The sequence below is a fragment of the Microtus oregoni genome, unplaced genomic scaffold (assembly GCF_018167655.1).
Source record: "Microtus oregoni isolate MIOR12 unplaced genomic scaffold, Mior012 000010F_ref0000083, whole genome shotgun sequence".
In the NCBI taxonomy this organism is placed as follows: domain Eukaryota; kingdom Metazoa; phylum Chordata; class Mammalia; order Rodentia; family Cricetidae; genus Microtus; species Microtus oregoni.
The window spans coordinates 44259065-44279784 of record NW_024543069.1 but is presented as its reverse complement, the minus strand read 5'-3'; the positions used below and the strand labels follow the sequence as shown (position 1 = coordinate 44279784).

The 20720-nt window shown below is 43.9% G+C and overlaps 1 protein-coding gene and 1 pseudogene across 1 annotated transcript in view; both read left to right on the top strand.

The window, feature by feature from the left end:
- Slc2a2 (solute carrier family 2 member 2) overlaps positions 1–9053 on the top strand; it is a 30144-nt gene extending 21091 nt beyond the window's left edge. The window contains exons 7-11 of the mRNA XM_041659231.1: positions 275–462; positions 2079–2183; positions 6367–6468; positions 7678–7881; positions 7965–9053. Coding sequence (XP_041515165.1) covers positions 275–462; positions 2079–2183; positions 6367–6468; positions 7678–7881; positions 7965–8165 — 800 coding nt within the window. The 3' untranslated portion in view covers positions 8166–9053. The remainder of the gene's footprint in view (positions 1–274; positions 463–2078; positions 2184–6366; positions 6469–7677; positions 7882–7964) is intronic.
- An 801-nt stretch (positions 9054–9854) lies between these two features.
- Positions 9855–12518, top strand: LOC121452779 (annotated as a pseudogene).
- Positions 12519–20720: the final 8202 nt, after the last annotated feature.

The window sequence follows — 20720 nt, the reverse complement described above, 5'->3', positions numbered from 1 at the left end:
CTCTTTCCTCTCTTTTCTCTCTCTTTCCCCTCTCACTTCTCTCTCTCTCCCCTTATCTTTCTCTCTTCTCCAGATGAAGTCAGATGTTCTGCTTTTCTTTCTTCAATCAAAGAACAGCATTAAATCTAAGCAAAAAAATAGTAAGAAGAATTGCCAGTATCTATGCTGCTAGGTCAAAGAAAGGGGCATGCAGATCTGCCGTGCCTTTGTAACCAGAAACAAAGTGTTTATTTTTGTTTAATCTGGGATGTTTCAACCTGTTTTGGGTGATCAGGCTTGAAGAGACTAAGAGGAACTGAGGATGTCACCAAAGATATTAATGAGATGAGAAAAGAAAAGGAAGAGGCAGCTACTGAGCAGAAAGTCTCCGTGATCCAGCTCTTCACGGACTCCAGCTACCGACAGCCCATTATTGTGTCTCTAATGCTGCACATGGCCCAGCAGTTTTCTGGAATCAATGGGGTATGTTTAAGACCTCCTAACATTAAGAGAGCAAAAAGAGATGAGGTAGAAAGAAGCTTAGGCTTAAGTCACTAGAAGACATTTGTAAAAAACTGACATCAAATATTCAAATATATGCTCGGTAGTAATTTATTTCCCTTGATTTGCTTCAATTGTTCTCAGAAATTAGCTTAATATTTTAAAATGCCAGCATTCAATAGAACTTTGACTCTATTAAGAAGAAGGCAATAGGGCTGGCAGATCACTGAGTTCAGAGCCCCAACATGCATATACAAAGTATAGAGATAGATGTACAGATAGATAGATGATAGATAGATTCAAGATATATATTGATAGATAGATGACAGATAGATGATAGATAGATGACAGATAGATAGATTCAAGATATATAGATAGATAGATAGATAGATAGATAGATAGATAGATAGATAGATGATAGATAGATAGTTTAGTTGCAATGGCAACTAGAACTGTTTTACACATTGGTGAAAATATAAAATTTTTATTACTTTTTGGTAACTATTAGGCAGCATCTATGCAAAAGCTGAATTTATATCAGACACTTAATCCAGTGATTCAAATTCTGGGCATAAATACTCACATCCTCCACCAAAATAACTGCTAGAGAATATGCCTGCTAGGAGTGGTAGCACATGCCTTTATCCTAGCACTTGGATGGCAGAGGCAGGTGGATCTTTATAAGTTTGAGGCTAGCCTGGTCTATATAGTGAGTTCTAGGTCAGCCAGGGCTACATAGAGAGATGCTGTCTCAAAAAAAAAAAAACAAAAAGTATATACCCAGCAAAACTATTCATAAATACCCTAAAAAATAAGTAGAAGGCCGGGCGATGGTGGCGCACGCCTTTAATCCCAGCACTCGGGAGGCAGAGGCAGGCGGATCTCCGTGAGTTCGAGACCAGCCTGGTCTACAAGAGCTAGTTCCAGGACAGGCTCCAAAACCACAGAGAAACCCTGTCTCGAAAAAACCAAAAAAAAAAAAAAATAAGTAGAAGAAGTAACTGAAGTATAGTAATGCAGGTATATCAGAATACCACATAGTAGTGATAATGAAGTGTCCAAATGCACAGGGCAACAAGGATCCTTGTGGAGACAATGTTTAGGAAAAGAAGCCGGAACAAGAGAGTATGCGTGATACAATAACATCAAGAACAGGGCTTGGCAAATTCATCTATCATGTCAGATGTTAGGTGAGCAGCTCTGGGAGGACGATGGATAAAGGGATAGAGGGGTTCTGAAGAGCCGGAAATGAGTTAGTCCTTAGCCCGAGCTCTCTTTACATGGTTGCAATCAGTTTTTAACATACAGGGCCTGTTCACTTGGTGTACCTGTTATAAGGTTATACATTAACAAAAAGTTTAGAAATTAATCAAATAAAGGGAATGAAGCAATGGAGTTCTCAGCCAAAGCCAAGAACTCTTAAGCAACCGGGAGCTTTAAATGCTGGAGGAAGACTTGTCTGAGAGGAGGGCGAGGCAAACCATACGGGATTCTAGGGACTATGGGTCCACAAAAACTAAAAATACGCAGCTATATATCTTGGTTTGGGGGCCTCACGGGGAGGCTCCCCTTAAGGCTGGCCTATTCTGATTTTGCAGATATTTTACTACTCAACCAGCATTTTCCAGACAGCTGGGGTCAGCCAACCTGTGTATGCCACCATTGGCGTTGGTGCCATCAACATGATCTTCACTGCTGTCTCTGTAAGTTACTACCCAGAGGAGCACTGTGTCCGCTCCTTGGCCCGGGAGTGCAGGTGGGATGGTGGCCTATGATTAAAAGTATCCGCAGCTTCGTCCACGTGCCCTGTGTGTGCACAGATAAGTGAGTGGCGGGGAAAGTCCCGTGCACACACCGGCTACTGCTCTAAGATGAGGCCGGTTGAGCTGGTGAGTCACTGGCCCTTCCACTGTGGGCGGTGCCAGTAATCCTTTCATTTGGTGAATTAATAACTCACTGGCAAGACCTTCTTTCTCTATGAGACTGCATTCTGGTTCTTCTCTATTTAAACACCTCAGGGTCGGCTGATAACTTGCCATCATAGCAACACTGGGCACCTTCCCGAGCTTCTCCTTGCCTGGTGGAGGGATTTCATCCTGATATCTTGGGGGAAACACTGAAAAAGCTAATAGATAACTAAGCTTGTAAGCAGAATTAACAAGCGTGGCAGATTCCTATGATGTTAGCTCACTGGGCAGAACACAAGGAAATGGTTCCTGGTGATACATTCCAATATGTGTAATGGGAGTCTGGGTAGAAATGATATAAAATATGAAATTTTATTATATTAGCAACTCCAAAAGAGAAGTTATTTACTTTCTTAAAGCCAAGGACGAGTTTAATATTTTGACCTAATCAGAAGTAGTACAAAGGCTTCTCAACTAATGAAATCTGCTCAAAACGAGACAAACTCAACTGATTCTTACCTTTGAATACAACATGTTCAAAATGCTTTTGAGTTTTAATGTTGGTCATAACACTATACTCAGCTTATTTTGTTCACGTGTTTTTTTCTCTGTACATGGACTTTATTATCTTGGGGTGGTCAATAAATTACATCCTGAATCCCCAGACCGCATTGCCCAGTGCTAGATCATGGAGAGCCGAAGTAGTGTGAAGTAAAAAGAATGCCCTGTCTACAGACTCCACTTCAGAGACAGACTGGGGAAAGCCAAAGGCTGCTTCAGTCCCTAAAGGCCATTCCCGAGCCTCCATCCAAGGCACTCTTAGTCCTTTTGTCTCCTGCAAATGGTACTTCTTACAAAATGGACATGTTATTAAAATACATTGCTTAAAAGAGCATTTGCTATATTAAGCATCAAGTTGTTTAACCCAAATCCTAAGAAAAAAATGTGCAGAATTTTATTTCTTCCCTCGTACCCACACTCATTTGAATGGAGGAGCAGTTTAAATGATAATTATTGCAAATTATAAACATAACATGCACTTTAATTGTTTTGAATATGGAACATTTTGAGTTTGTTCTTTTTTTTTTTTTTTTTTTTTTTTTTTATTTTTATTTTTTTTTTTTATTTTTTGAGACAGGGTTTCTCCGTAGCTTTTTTTTTAACAAAAGTCTTAAAATAGATGACTGACAAACAAAGGAAATCAGTTCTAATCACGTCATCAGAATGCCACAACTAAAGAAAGCATTGTAGTTTTTATGTAGGTTTCCCAAATACTAGTGGTGGTAGACATCTGTGATCCTAGCATTCAGGAGGAAAAGGGAGGTGGTTCTCAAGTCCAAGTACAGCAAGGCTCCACAGTGAGATAGTGCAGCAAACCAAACCATATCACAGCACAACAAAGGACACTGGTTTTGTGTCCCTGAACTTGAAAACAATGTCCATACTGATGCGTGCAGAAACATAAATCATCTAGCCCATTTTTCCTGCGTACTTGAGAAACGGAGGCGCTCCCAATTACACTCTGAATGATGTCCAGGCTCTGTGGCTATGGATTTCATCCATAATGATGAGTTAATGGAGGGGTGCTTATGATCTTGAGAAAAGAACAAAACAGAAAGGAAGATGGGGAATTGAGGCAGGATGGCTCTTGGAGCAAAGCAGGGGCTGCCTGGCTCCAGCAAGGCACCCGGACCTGAGGGATGCACAGACCGGAGCACAGATGAGGACTGTGATCCAGCAGATGGCCCAGTGGTTGGTCATGATACTCCACTACTCATGTGCTTTGGAGTGTCACCTAGCTTCCGGGAGTGAATGCAACTCAATTTCCAACACACATACTTTTAGTTTTTATTATCCAGTTAATATTTTTCACTGACAGAAGATGCAGATAATCCCGTGGAAATATTCCTGTTTTTTCATACCCTGATAATACTATGTCAACATCATATATCATCCCTCCTGCTTTGAAAGAATCAAAATGTATAAGAGAAGAGATGGTTCAGTGGTTAAAAGCACAGACTGCTTTTCTGGAGGGCCTGAGTTCAATTCCCAGCACCCACATGGCAGCTGACAATCATCTCAAACTCCAGTTCCCAGGGACATGATGCCCCCACACACACCTGCACGCACTGTAGAGGTATGGTACACAGACATAAAAGCACATATAAAGCACCACACACTAAAGAAACACATAGGAATGTTTTTCTTGCTTTCTTCTTAGTAATTAAATGTAGGCTCTTGGCTTGTCACCATTTCTAGAGTGATCTGAAACACCGATCTGAGTGCCTCTGAGATAAAAAGGGCTTTTACTGCAGATAAGTGCTCCACAGATGTCTGCAGGCCCAGAGCTCTGCGTGCTACTGGTGTTGGTTTGCTGTTGGCTTACTTAGTTGATGAGCACAACCAGTTTACTCACTAAGATGGGAAACTATGGTGTGTGTGTGCATGTGTGTGTGTGTCTAGTGTTGACAACATCCCATGGGTCACACTCGTGTGTGTGTGTATGTGTGTGTGTGTCCAGTGTTGATAAGATCCCATGGGCCAGACTCGTGTGTGTATGTGTGTGTGTGTCCAGTGTTGATAAGATCCCATGGGCCAGACTTGTGTGTGTGTGTGTGTGTGTGTGTGTGTGTGTCCAGTGTTGACAAGATCCCATGGGCCAGACTCTAGTGTGTGTGTGTGTATCAGTGTTGACAAGATCCCATGGGTCACACTCTAGTATATGTGTGCGTGGTGTGTGTGCAGTGTTGACAAGATCCCATGGGTCACACTCGTGTGTGTATGTGTATGCAGTATTGACAAAATCCCATGGGTCACAATTGTGTGTGTGTGTGTGTGTGTATGTGTCCAGTGTTGACAAAATCCCATGGGCCAGACTCGTGTGTGTGTGTGTGTGTCCGTCCAGTGTTGACAAGATCCCATGGGTCACACTTGTGTGTGTATGTATGCAGTGTTGACAAAATCCCATGGGTCACACTCTGTGTGTGTGTGTGTGTGTGCGTGTGTGTGTGTGTGTGTATGCAGTGTTGACAAGATCCCATGGGCCAGACTCTAGTCAGAAAGTGATGATCTTGATTCAAAAGTTCCTAGCTCAAAGAATGGTGGCAGGTCTCCTCAGTCAGAATGAAGAAGCACTCTAACATCTTGCTGTGATGTCATCTCTTTCCAAATACACAGTTTATCCCCACAAAAGGTACAAATAAGCACACCCTGGATATACAGAGCTCACTGATTTGGTGAACTGACCAAATTCTCTGTAGAGTGATCAAATGCACTTAGCAACAGGTAAACCATCATAACTTGACTTAACTAAGCCCTGAAAGGTTGGATAAGAATGGCTGACACCCGAACAGTTGAGCTGTCTCAGATGTCTGTGGCATAGGGACTCTTGTAATGATTACATCAGCAGGTGAGAAACTGGAGTCACCTTTTTCTCTATAGTACAGCAGGTTCTTCTCCTTTCTTTTGTGATGTTTGGGGTTGAATCCAGGGCCTGTGCATATGAGGAAAGTAATCTACCACTGAGCTACCACCCCAGCCCTGGGAAATGGAGATCTTTCACAGCTTCATGTCAGAGATAATCTCTTAGGAGGCACCAGGATGTACAGCCTCTCACTACTATATTCAGAGGGATGGCCCTAGAGTGTTGGGAACACTCTGGTCCATACCAAGACTGAACTTCTCAAATCCATATGTCCAAATGAAGCCAATGTTTAACTTCCACTGTCAATGGAGACTAGCACTGCCATGGCACACAAGTGTCGTCTGTTGCATATCTGTAAAAGGGGCCACGGTACTGCCTTCATCCCACTACATACATTAAAACACACTCCTTAGTGGACGAGTGTGCATGCATGTCTGTAAAGGGGACCACGGTACTGCCTTCATCCCACTACATACATTAAAACACACTCCTTAGTGGACAAGTGTGCAAGCATGAAGACAACAGAATACTGAGCTGATGTGTGAACTTCCACAGGTACTGCTTGTGGAGAAAGCTGGGCGGCGGTCCCTGTTTCTAGCTGGAATGATTGGGATGTTTTTCTGTGCCATCTTCATGTCTGTGGGACTTGTGCTGCTGGTAAGTTTGGTACCTGGGCTGGTAGTTTTTTTACCACAAGAAAACATCTCTGGCTCCCAAGTTAAAGAATTCTACATGTACATAGCAAGTACATGAGATTGACTTACTAACTAAGGGAGAGGGGAAATGTCAAGCGAAGAGAACTATGTTCTTGGAGTGAGAGATGTAAGTACCAGGATGCCACCTGCGATTCGGGGCGGCTGCATGGGTGGTTGCCTGCTTGTGTAACCATGGGCCGTACCTGACCCCCTCCCATCCTACCTACATGCTCATTTTGCACATGGGGAGTCAAACCTTGTCTGGCCATCTTGGTAGGAAGACTTAAGCATTCTGGGTCTTCTTGCTGTCACAGGGAAAGATTAACTATAAAACAAAACCCCAAAAGCCCTAATGCAAGGGATTGGCTGGGCAAGGGCTCCAAATACAGAAGCAAGATTTGGGGGCTGGAGAGATGGTTCAGTGGTTAAGAACACTGCCTGCTCTTCCGAAGGTCCTGAATTCGGTTCCCCCCAACCACATGGTGGCTCACAGCCACCTGCAATGAGATCTGGTGCCCTCTTCTGGCCTGCAAGGGATACATGTGGGCAGAATAACAAGAATACTGTATACATAATAAATAAATACATTTTTTTAAAAAAGAACAGAAAAATTAAATGAAAATAAACTCTGGAAAAAAAAAGATTTGGTTGGGTTGGACTAACTTGTTTCAAACCAGAGTAACTTGAATTTGATGAAAAACAAACACACAAGGAAGAGAGACGTGTGATGTGGAGATGCCCTTCCATATATGTGCTGCTCTTATTGGTTAATGAATACAGCTGTTTCAGGCCAATGGCTTAGCAGAGCAAAGCCAGGCAGGAAATCCAAACAGGGAGAGAGAAAGAGAGAGTAGGAAGAGTCAAGGAAACACCATGTAGCTGCCTAAGGAGACAGATGCCAGAACCTTACCTTACACAGATTAATAAAAATGAATTACTTTAAGATGTAAGAGCTAGCTAGATATATGCATGAACCGTTGGCCAGTGTTGGAATTAATATAGTTTCTGTATGATTATTCGGGTTTGGGCAACCGGGAAATGAACGAGGGGTCTCGATTCACAGCTGTATCCACCTCTGATATCAGCCTGAGAGAACTCAGGAGCTTCTAAACTTAAGGAGGCTACAGCCAGCAGTCACCTGCCCCACTTACGACTTTCTCTTTGTCTTTAGGATAAGTTCGCCTGGATGAGTTATGTGAGCATGACTGCCATTTTCCTCTTCGTCAGTTTCTTTGAGATTGGACCAGGTCCAATCCCTTGGTTCATGGTTGCTGAATTTTTCAGCCAAGGACCCCGCCCCACTGCTCTGGCCCTGGCTGCCTTCAGCAACTGGGTCTGCAATTTCCTTATTGCTCTCTGCTTCCAGTACATCGCGGTAAGTGCCCACACGGTGCAAACCCCCTCGAGGACTGGGCAGGCCGTCCAGCTGCTAACCACCGCTGTTTGCTCTCCTTGCAGGACTTCTGCGGGCCTTACGTGTTCTTCCTCTTCGCTGGGATCGTCCTGGCCTTCACCCTGTTTACATTTTTTAAAGTTCCAGAAACCAAAGGAAAGTCTTTTGAGGAAATCTCTGCAGAATTCCGGAAGAAGAGCGGTTCGGCCCCACCCGCCAAAGCGGCTGTACAAATGGAATTCCTGGGGGCTTCAGAGACTGCCTGAGGAGGACCCGCAAACCCAGGAACAGACAAGAAGGGAACCTTGTGCTCCCTGTCAACCGATTCCTTCACGAGTGTACATCTACACCCAAGGTTTCGTTTTATACCTTTTGAACAATTTGTACAGACTTTGATAGGAAATGTCAACAAATGTTACCAAAGAAGTATTTTTTTTAACTCAGAGAATCTATTTTTTTGGCGCTAAAACTCCTAAATAAGTAAACCAAAGGGGCTGTTAATTTGAAGCTCTACAGGGAAGATGGGTTTCTTCCCAGCCCTGTTGGTTTTTTAAAGCTGAAAAGGAAGTGCTTTTGACATATCACTGCATTCTAAAGCATGCGACTAAGAAACCTGAAGCTACAACTCTTATCAACAGAGTTAAATAAACATGGTTAAAATGGAATTTCCTTAGTCATATCGCTGAAGCTAGAGGGCGTATGGCTGGTGTCAGCAAGGCTCATGTTCAACCTGACATTTTTGTTACCCTTCCTCAGTGTCTCTCACTGTATTAGTCTGTGTTTTACTTAAAATTATTTTTCTGTATTTTTATATAGAATAGCTGAGTATGTTAAATTATATTTGTGCTGAAAAACTATTTTTATAGCTACCAAAATCTTCCTGTATTAAGAGAAAATAGTGTAGTTCCTTTGCTTGATGTATTTTGCAGTTAAACACTCTAGATTTTCCTTGCTGCAGAGCCTAGATTAGCCATTAAGATTAGCAAGTAAACCATGTTATTTCTCTCTGCTTCAGTCCTTTGTGTTATGCTTTTGTTAATTCCTGACTAGCATTTTTGTCTGAGGGGTTAGAAGACACACATAATGGGTTATGAGTCAGGTGTTATGTATATCGGCTCCAGACTCTAATAAATAGTATCAATCTCACAGGGAAATTTGGAGTAACACGTTGCTCTATTTGTTAAATTTTTTTTTTAAATTATGATGTCTCAAAAGGAGTTGACTTTCAGACCTAATAAAAACCCCTCTTTAATTTTTCTGGAAACACCAACTGGGTTCCCTGGCTTGCAACAGCCACCCCCTTTCACCCTTTTCTCTGTCTTCACCATGCATAGGTCCTATAGAAACTACTCTGTTGTTGGCACAAACATCTGCTGTGTGTAACCAATGTGGCCATGACATTCTAAGGGCCCTCACCTGTGTGGGCAGATTGAAAAGACTATCCCTAACTACAGTTAGGGACACACAGGTCACTAAAATGTATCTAAGCTGTTTTCCCCACAAAGTAATGCAGGAGACCAATCGTTCATGGGTGGGTGGGTGTATGGATGGATGGATGGATGGATGGACAGACAGACAGACGGGTGGACGGAGGAATGTGTGTATGTTGAAAAAGAAGTGCTTAATGTTTTCATTTGGGGAAGGGTCCAGTCAAGGTCTCATGCAGTCTAGGATGGCTCTTGAACTCCTGCTCCTAATTCCCAAGAGCCATGATTGCAGACATGCTACCAAACCCACTCAGTGAAAAGATGCTTCTGACATGTGAAAATTTTCACTGAACACATTTCTTTTTCTTGTTCTATCCCTCTCTTACTTCTTTCCTCTCTCCTTCCCTCTCCCTGCTCACATTTCTCTGTTTAAGTAAGGGTTTGTGCAGTGTTCTGTGATATGGAACTCCTATGTAGACCAGACTACCCTCCAGTTTGTGGTAATCCTCCTGCCTCTGCCTCCGGGCTATGGGATTACAGGTGGGTAAGCACTATGCTTGATCCTTTTTGGTGTTTTGTTTGTTTTCTCTTGGTCAGACTTGTTCACATACATACATGTGGTCTAAACCAACAGGAAACTGTTTCTATATTTTTCCCCTCTCTTTTGGGGACAATTTGGGTGATTTCTTTCTCAACTTGAAATTTCCAGAGGCAGTCAAAAGGAAGCTTCAGCAGCTCAGACTTTTGTGCGAGGCTGTGAATTGAGAGCAAAAATGAAGATCTGTCTGATGGGGCGGGGGCTCTTGTTTTCTACCTCGTACAGACGCTGACAGCCTCTGGGGGATTCACGGTTCCAATAAGTGATTCAGGAGCTTAATGTTCTTAAATGGATGAATGTGCTTTCTATCAAACCGTGGTCCCCGGCCCCATTCTCTGGGAGAATAAAGAAGTAAAGGTTTTTAAAGAAACCCCAAAGATCACTTGTAAGTTATAACTAGTTATTTTTCAATGACCCCAAAGTCAAGATATTCCAATCTTGAAGTTTTCTGTCTCATAGAATTGAAAGTGCCCTAGGTTGTGCCCTGGCTAAGATGTGCCCAGATCAAAAGATGCTGAAGGCCTTAGATAATTAGTTTAGTATCAGTTTGGCATACACAAGGCAAGCATTACAGAAAAGAAATATGTGGAAAAGGAATGGGATTGTGCATTCTTGTGATTAACCTGCCTATTAATAGATGTATAGTTCTTATCGCTAAAATTTAATAGTATTTGGGAAGGGCGGGCCAGGGCTGGCAGAGCAGGAATGGGTCTCCGTGAGGCAGTAGAGTTCTGCTTGAGCGGGTCTTCTTAGTGGCTGGTGGAGGAGGTATGTCCTTGCTCAAGCACATTGACTGTGGCGTCTGCCTGATCACACCAACTCCAAAACTTGGAAATATTGGACATCTAATTGACTCCAAGTTGTAAGCCACGAGATGAATACCCAGTGGGCATGAGAGACTAAGAACATTCCACCACCCCATAAACCTTGGTGTATATCACTTCCTTTTCTGTGGATTGAAGCCAGAGAGCACAATGAGTACAATGACCTTAGAGAAATCCTCAAAGAAAGTGACGTGGTGGAACAGTAAGTTCTAGACAAACCCAGAAGCAAACTCGGGAAACAACTTCAACCCTTGAGATTTCCTTGGAAACAGAAGCCACAGAACTCGTGAAACTGCTGGTGATGAAATCGTGGACCTCACCTGTGAATCCCTAGAGCCTGTGGTTGTGGACCTCACCCACAATGACTCTGTTGCGATTGTTGAAGAAAGGAGAAGGCCAGGCAGAAATGGGAGGACAGCTGTGTGGTGAGCAGTGATGATGAGGAACTGTCTAGTGACAAAGATGTTTAGCGACTACCCACACTCCTCGAAGCACCAAGGATGAAGGACCCAGGCCCTTGGGTACTGTCAGTTGTACAGTCTACATTGATACTCTGAGATTGTGCAGAATGGGCGTGATGGAGGAAGGTCATTGGCTAATAAAGGCACTGCCCTGGCCTGTTTAATTGGTTAGAGGATAGGTGGGAGGAGAAAACAGGACAGAACTCTGGGAGGAAGAGGAAGTGAGGTCAGAGACTCCACAGCTCTGCTCTCTCGGGAGCAGACGCCTCAGAGAGAGACACCATGCCCCGCTCCCGGCATGAAGCTCCGACCCAGGATGGACTAGGCTAGAATCTTCCCGGTAAGACCGGTTCTCACAGATTATTAGAGATGGGTTGATCGGGATGTGAGAATTAGCCTGTAAGTGCTAGAGCTAAAGGGCCAAGCAGTGCTTAAAAGAATACAGTGTCTGTGTAATTATTTTGGGGCATAAGCTAGCCATGTGGGCGGCCGGGTGTGGGGGACGCAGCCCTGCCGCCCCATATTACTACATGGGCGCCTCATGGTTTCTACAGAATGTGGCCACATCTTCTGTAGCCAGTGCCTCTGTGATTCCCTTAAGAACGCTAACACTTGCCCAACTTGTGGGAAAAAGATCAACCATAAGTGGTACCACCCCATTTATATATGAAATGTTCAGAACTGCTCAGGATAGACCAAAGGACAGACAGCCTTGCTGGGCTTTCTGCATGGTATCTGCCTCCAGTTTCCTGAACTCAAAAAGACTTGCAAAAACCAATGTCTGATGTAAGCTGCTCTTTTGTTTTCCAACGCCTTAGATGTTTTGTTTTCTCGAGTTTGACGCTATGTAACAGGATCCAGGGATGCTATGTAACAGAATCCAGGGATGCTATGGAACAGGACCCAGGGATGCTATGGAGCAGGATCCAGGGATGCTATGGAACAGGATCCAGGGATGCTGTGGAGCAGGATCCAGGGATGCTATGGAACAGGATCCAGGGATCCTCCCAGGTCAGCTTCACATCTTTGCACCTTGGTATTCTGAGCCGGGAGTAGGAGAAAAGGAGTCAGGCACATTGGAGTTTGAATATTGTGACTCCAGCCTCTTTACAGAGCTTACATGTTGGCCAAGAAGTTTCCCTGCTGGGAAAGTTTGCCCCAACATTTTCCGGGTACAGAACCTTCCCAAGGTATCTGCCAGTTAGCTGTTCTGTCTGCCACACAGTGACTTGGCCAGACACAGTACATCTAACCCAAGGATCCCAGTACAGAAGCTGCCCCCTAAAAGCCCTGCTGGTGGACTTTTTCTTTGGAGAGCAGAGGTGATCTGTGATTCTACCTGTACCTTATCATTGATGTGCAGTGTGTTCTGCAAATCCAGAGACCCTCTGTGGGACAGCAATGTTTCCTCTGAAGGAGAAAGTGCAATAAAGCCCATTCTTCACCTGCTCTTCAGCAATCCGGAAGCTTGGCACTGCTACTGTCCTCAGTCCAGGGTTGCCTATGGGAGCAGTGCCCATCACATCCCGTCTCTATTCACCGACTATTCTCAGGAACCCTACCCATGCTCCAAAGTTCTTTGCTGGCCCAGAACATCCAAGGCCCATAGGACAAGCAAGTTTTTGAGTGTCCTCTCTTTTCTGCTATGTCCTGTGTTGTCCACAGTGCTCTCCAACCCTCAGTTTTTCAGTTCCCACCCCCTGATGTCTGCCCAAGCATAGATACCAGGAGGTGGTAGCAGTAACTGTGGCCTTATCAGCTCTTCACTTCCATGCTTTTACCCAAGTCACTGTTGCCCTACTCAACCTGCCACTACCCTGTCTTTCCCACAGCCCTTGAGTAGATCGATATTTCCAAAGTTGTTCTTCTGGCCGATTGGGCTTCAATCCTCTGGACTTTTGACTGCTTTATAGGTTTTGATCAGCAAAGCATGGTGCCCCTTCCTCCCCGTGGGACCACATAACAATCTCTGCCCCACTCCATATGTGTGGGAGCCTCTGGTGCTCTCTCGAGCCTCTGGAGGCAGTGACGTGATAATTGCCCCTGGGGACACAAGGCACAGGGTGGCTCGTAGAGGATAGGCCTTCAGTGCCAGCCTGCCTCCACCTCCACGCTATTTCCTCAGAGGGCTTCAAGCCAAACCAAGGGCGTTTTTGTGTGAAACATCTCTGAGGTAGGAAAGGGACCACTGGAGCTTTGCGAGCAGTAACTGACTTTTAGTTTACTGTTCTGATGGCGCAGGACTCAGCACAGAACTCACTGTAAATGGAGCAGAGGGAGTGTCCCTGCTCTATGTGAAAAGAGAGTAATTTTATTCTTTACTCTGACTTTTTAAACTGTTTGACTTCCAGTTAGTTTGAATGAGAGTAGTAATGTTTTTACGTGGACTCGGAGGGTAGGAGCATTAGCTCATCATTGTGATGTGTGGAGTGTGCCCTCCCCATGGATGTCACAGCCATTGAGTTCCCTGTGAGCCTCATGGACTTGCTCTTGTTAGTTCTAATGATAACCAGACTTAAAAGAGCCAAGGTGACCATGCAGTCAGTTCACCGGTAAATATGGTGACACCTACTTAAAAATTTGTTTTCTCCTTAAAGGCAGTTTACGAAGTTGATCATAAAAGTTCTATTACTTCTCCTAAATTAAATTGAGAAAAAGATGTGTTTAGTTCTACTAATCAGAAACTGAATTAATAGGAAATGGTTGGTATAGAATAAAATCCCTTTCCTTGTTCCTTAATGTATATAGTTTAACTCTTTCTTTGTTATATTTAAACTATGCTTGTTGTTCCAGGACAGGCTCCAAAGCCACAGAGAAACCCTGTCTCGAAAAACCAAAAAAAAAAAATAATAATAATAATAATAATAAAATAAACTATGCTTGTTGATATCAGTCTGTTTTGGACTCCTGCTAGTGTTAGAGATGGAAATAGTATTCACTATAAATTCAGTTACTACTTATTGCTATTCTAAATATAAGTATTGAAAATAATCTTTTCAATGCACACAAACATAATCAAAATAAATTTATTAAAAAGTTGCCTAATTTTTTAAAGCCCTGGAGAGACACTGCTCAGCAGTAAAGAGCAGTTGCTGTTGTCGCAGAGGACCCAGGGTCAGTTCCCAGCACCCGCTTGGCAGCCTCAGCTGCCTGAAACTCCAGGCCCTGCAGTTCCCACTCCTCTGGCCTCTGCAGGCAATTGCACCCATGATCACATGCCCACATGAGTGTGTTCACACACACTCACACAAATAATTAAAAATAAAAATTTGTTTAAAAAATAATGCTTTCATAGACAGACAAATGAGAAGAAAATAAACAATGTTATTTATTTCCATAAGCCACTTCTAAGTTATAGCCTGTGGTGTCTGTTCTTGGTTGTCACCTTGACCTACATCTGGAATTAATTAAAACACCCAAAATGGGACACACCTGTGCGAGATTTTTGCTTAATTTGAGGTGGGAAGATCTGCTTCTGCCAGGCTGTTTTTATCTAGACTGCTACCAGAAGATGCTACTCAACACTGGGGTGTGTCTTCCCACATCAGTAGAGACAATCAGGAAAGCCCTTCAGTGAGACTCTCTTCTCAGGCCGTGGAAATCTGTTCCAAGTTGGCATTAAAAACAAACCACAATAGTACATACATGTTTCTAGTTGAGAGAAAACAGGAATAGAGAAAGAACTTCACGGTGAATTAGAGGAAGACAGAAAACAGAGCATGAGAGTTTGATGGAGACCACTGGGCGTGAAGGCACATACCTGTGCTCCCAGTACTCAGGAGACTAAGGAAAGAGGGTTGCCAGTTCAAAGCTAGCCTGTACTACAAAGCAAGACCCTATATCAAAACCAAAAATGGGGTAAAGTTTACAGTTAGGAAGGAGGTGATAAAGAGGTGAGAGAAAGCTAAAAATGTGGAGACATTTGACACAATGTAGAAAGGTTGAGGTTTCTCAAGTTGGACAGACAACCTTCATCAGACAAAGAATGAACTAGGCGCACACTCTGAACAGGATTCCTAGAGACCTGACTCAGGGATTGAGTCCCATTGTCCAGTCACATTGCAGGGCTGAGCCCTCGTTATGGAGTTCTGGGCAAGTCACAAAATCTCCTCAAGCTTCAATCGTTAGCTCCTGTAGGAAATGAAAATAGAGAATGAGGATGTGGGGAAAGGACCCCGCACATTATATGTGAGGATGTGCATTAATGCAAGCACCGTGATAACCAGAATTTGTCAAAAACTAGAAATACAACTGCCATATGATCCAGTTATCCCACTCCTGGATATGGACAAGATGGACTCTAAGACAGAAAATCACAGAGATCCAATGATATCCATGTTTATACAGAAGTGTTCACAATGGCCAAGATAAGGAAATACCCTAGATGTCCATTAAAAGATAAATGGGTAAAACAATGTGGCACACACAAGCATATGCACCAGAGTATTAGTTCCACTACAAAGGAGAATGAGCATATGTCATTTGCAGGAAAATAGACAAAATGAGGATCATCTTTACATAAGGCAGACTCATGAAGGCAAATAGGAGAAATTTCCTCTGCTGTACCACACACACACACACACACACACACACACACACACACACACACAAAGGGAAGAGAACTGGTGAAAGAAGTGGATCCCAAGTGTGGAGAACAAGATGGTATTACCCGGTGTCTTAGTTACTGTGAAGTAATAGAACCAAGGGGATACAATGAAAGCATTTAACTGGAGACTTGCTTACAGTTTCATAAGGTGTCTCCATGATCATCATGGCAGAGACCTTGACAACAGGTAGGCAGACATGGTTCTCGAGCAATTTCTGGGAGCTTACATCCCAATCCCAAACTTGAAGGCAGAGAAGGACTGGGCCTGGCATGGGTTTTCAATACCTCCAATTCCATTCCTAGTGACACACCTCCTCCAACAAGACCACACCTAATGGTTTCCAAAGTAGTTCCACCCACTAGGGACCAGACAGTCAAACATATGGGACTGTGGCAGCCATTCACATTCAAACCATCACATGAGGTTAGCGTATGACTTGTGTATCTTATATACATGTGTAAATACATCAGAAAGAAGGCCATTATTTTTTATAAAATATATGTTAATACAAAAGGAATTCAGAACAAAGGAAAAACTATCACCGTGAAAATGGAAGCATATAAATATTGGAATACCACTCAATAGTTTAAAAGAACCCATTACTGACTCATGCAACAGCATAGATAAATCTCGAGTGTACTAGGTGAAATGCCAGAAGCCAGGCTTGAAAGACTACACAATCTGATTCCACTGGTATGGCATCTACAAAGGACAGGAGAGGGCTTAACTCAGAACAATGCTGACAGTGAGGTAGAGGAAATGTGTGAGGGGACTGGCAGATGACAGAGCGGTCCCTTGTCTTGAGGTAGTTACTTGACTACAGATTCATCTCAACCCAGATTTATACACTCAAAGTATGATATTTTTTGCATGTAAAATTCAGATTTTTTTTTTTTGGTTTTTTGAGATGGGGTTTCACTGTGTTGGGTATCCCTGGCTGTCCTAGATCTCACTCTAGACCAGGCTAGTCTTGAACTCACAGAGATATGCCTGTCCCTGTGAGGTGGAATATTCAATATATGTTACATTTGTTTATGTTGTAGAATATTTGCTATTGAATAAATAGGAGGAGAAACCTAGGTTTGAGAGAAGAAGAAAGAGAGAGAAAATGAGAAGGAGAGGAAGATGCCAGGCACCAGCCACCCAGCCACACAGACAGCCAAGAAGTAAAAAGGAAAGACATATAGAATAAAGAAAGGTAAAAAGCCCAGAGGCAAAACGTAGAAGAAGAGAAACAGGATAATTTAAGTTTAAAAAGCTGGCTAAAAACAAGCCAAGCTAAGGCTGGGCATTCATAAGTAAGAATAAGTCTCCATGTATTTATTTGGGAGCTGGGTGGTGGGCCCCCAAAGAGAAAAAATAAATAAACCTGCACCTCTGCATCCCAAGCGCTGGGATGAAAGGCAGTGCCACCGCCAACTGTCTTAGAGTGTTTTTTAAAGTCATGATAAAATTATCTTCTCAGGTCTTTTAAGACATGTTTCACATTTTCTACTTGTCATTAAAAGCATAAGTCAAAGTAAATCAATTTAGCCTTGTGTACTTTATTAAGTATGGGTTATTAGTGACAGAAGAAAAATATGCCAACTGCCAAGATGCCAAGATGGAGTTGGTGAAGGCAGCTCAGCGGGTAAAGCGATTGCTACACAAGGCTGGTGTACTGAGTTTGATCCCTGGAACCACGGAAAGGTGGAAGGGGAGAATGTGCTCCACAAAGTTGTTCTCTGACCTCTCCATGTATGCTGTCGCACACACCCATTCTCTCTCTCTCTCTCACACACACACACAAAATTCTGTCTATCATCTAGCTATCTTACACATGTATACATACACACATTCTTTGTCTTAGTATCGACCATACACACATTCTGTATGCTTATCTAACACACATGCACATGTACACCACAATTTTTTAAAAATGAAATGAAAAAGAGACACCCATAAAAGAAAATTTTAGATTCTCTTCACAGTTTCTGTGCTGGCATGGAAGCAATCTTTCCAGCTGTACCAAGGAGACACAGCTCATTTCACTATCATTTCAAAACCTCCCAAGGTAGAGTTGTTAATAATTAATAACAAAATAAAACATCAGAAATACACGAATTACAACTAGATGTTGTAAAATTCCGGCTGATTGAGACTGGAAGATGAGGCCCCAGGACCATCCCCCTAGCCCCCTTCCTCCCCATCACACTGGTCTCAAGATACTGCACGACCATGGGCGACCAGGTTGCTGAGCTGGGTCAATTGTCACCCAGCAATCAGCGCTGACTGTACAGAGAGCATCTGAAAACCAGTCCAGTTCAGACTTGTTCCCGAGTGACACCAGTCATTATTTTTATCTCACGATGTTACAGTTTAACTAATTCACTAATGATTAAGACAGTTTTAAAGACCGAGCAAGCCACACTAGCTGAGTGGCTAGCGCACTTTAGTTAACATGCAAAGGATGTCTGCTCCCTGCTGTGAGCTAATAACACCATCTAATTAACAGCACTCTGAGAAAGTGTCCTGTCAGCGGGAGCCCAGAGGTTGTTTTCCTAATACCCTAAGAGGAGCTCCATCGGCCCTCCTCTGTTTCATCAAATAAGTAACTGGGACTATCCAGCTTCCGATTCCTTAATTCTAAAAGTAATTTAGTTCCTAATTCAAAACACTGGCAGCACCATTCTCAGGAGTGCTTTCCTGAACGGGCATGTGCCGTGCCCCTTCAAGTGCACAGCCCCATCTTCTTTACTCACCTCCAGTTCTGTCCTGAAAAGCGTATCCACCTCACACAAGGCCTTCGGCAAGCAGAGGCCCAGGAGAAGTCAAGGCGATGCTCCGTCTTCTCCTCCCCACTATTCATGTGTTCAGACATATGCAGTGCACACCACATAATAGACTATGTATATTTTGACATGATATATAACCTTTTTCTGTATTGTCTCGTTACTCCAAATTGGCAAAGAGCTGGCTTTACACCCAGGGAGACGAGCCTGGGATATCTGAAACCATCAGCTACGGCACCGCCCAGCACCGCTTTGCTGGATGGGCTATGAAACTGGCCGTGAGGATTTCTGAGACACGAGTGGCTCGGTGAAGCAGCAGCAATACCTGCCTGTGCCTGCTGACGGCTCTCTTCTCCTGTCTGATTGCTGACGCAGAGAAATTTAGAAGCTGGTGCCCATTGTCAAACTTCCCTCCCATCTCTGCCACCCCCACCCCCACTTACCACGTTTCAGGGAAAGGTAAAGGAGCACCTGTCCTCACTCTCAGCTTCCTAAAGGGAGAAGATATCTAAACAAAGCTAATGTGGAATGATCTAGGCGGAAGGGGGCAATAGCCACACATATTGTGAAACAGGAGCTGCTGCTCAACAATTCTGTAGCTGTATAAAACTTCTGTTCTAATCGAGCCAAAATTAGATGCAAAGACACCTCTACTAGCTGTGGCCTGGTGGCCTGCTGAATACACGAATACTCAGTACCACAAACGGGCTGAGTGTTCTTGGCCACCAGTCAGGTCCTTCGTGTGTCCTGATTCTTGGGAAAGAGGCGAGTTCTACGTGCTCTGTGGATCGCTTATGGAAGGGTTGACATCCCCAGCTATAATATGTGCTTGCCTTACGTAACCCGGGGCTACTGTCACACACGGTCCTCCCCAACCTTTTCACCTTCTGGACTCAGCTCTTCAGTGGGTGTGTCACAGAGAGAGTGTGTGTTGACACAGGCCATAAGAGGAGCTCAGACCCCTGGTGCTTGTGCACGGCCTGATGCCAGCGCTAATGTCGGGTCTTTTGGGAGAGCAGACTGTATTCTTTGCCACCGAACTGTCTCTCCAGGTCCTGTCATTGCTGTTTTACTATGCGGAGCCCCAAGGCACTGGAAATTTAAGCAAATTGAATACACTCGCCCAACTGGTACATACATAGTCAAATAGGATTCAAATTGAAGCCCTTTGACTCTCGGGTCCCTGTGCCTTCCCCTGCAATCTGCTGCAGCTGGCTTTATAAATTTTAAGAGCAAATAAGCAAATAAAATTACTTTATTTGTTCTTGATGAGGTAGCATAAGCCAACTTCTAAGCATGCACAAACAGTCTCTCTCCCTTCTCTCCCACATCCATCTCCACTCAGCGCGGTCATGCTCCCCTCAAGAAGCAGTGTTGATGACATTCAATGTGTATTTTCGCACTTGCAGCTTTCAGTGGATGAGAAGCAGAGAGAAGCTGTTAGTCTGGTCCTGGTGAGATGGCTCAGTGGTTAAGTCTTGGCTGCTCTTATGGAAGATCAGAGTTTAACCCAGCAACCACATAGTAGCTCATCAACCATCTGAAACTCCAGTTCCAGGAGATCTGGTGCCCTCTTCTGGCCTCCGTGGGCACTGCATGCATACGGTGCACAGTCAATCAAGCAAAACACCCATCCGCACACAATAAAAACAGTAAGAAACAGGTCTCGGCCTAGCAGGAGAGGCTCTGTGATGCTGCCCCTCCAATCTCTCACTTCTTCACTTGTTTAGCTTTGCTCTTAGGAGATGCTGGCATGACCAGTGCTGAGCTCCGCCTTGGCTCATCCCTTGAAAGACCCGGAGGTAGAGAGAGCGATTAAAGCCAGCACACAGCTTAGCCAGATGTAGCAAGGACAGAGCTCCTCATAGGAGTTAGAAAGGGCAATGTGCTGTGTCGTGTAAGATGACTCCGTGACAGCTCTCAGAGTCCGTACTGAGGACCACTCACCGCCTACGTCTCCATCCAAAGTAAACACAAATCGTAGCCTTGAGAAATGGAAACCCGCGTTCAGAACAGAGTAGAACTGTTCTGCTTTGGGCCCCCGTTTCTCCCTCTGAAGTCTGGGCCTTTAGACTAGGGCAAACTTAGGCTCCAATGTAAGCCAGCTAAAATGACCCCAGTGGGGAGACAGCG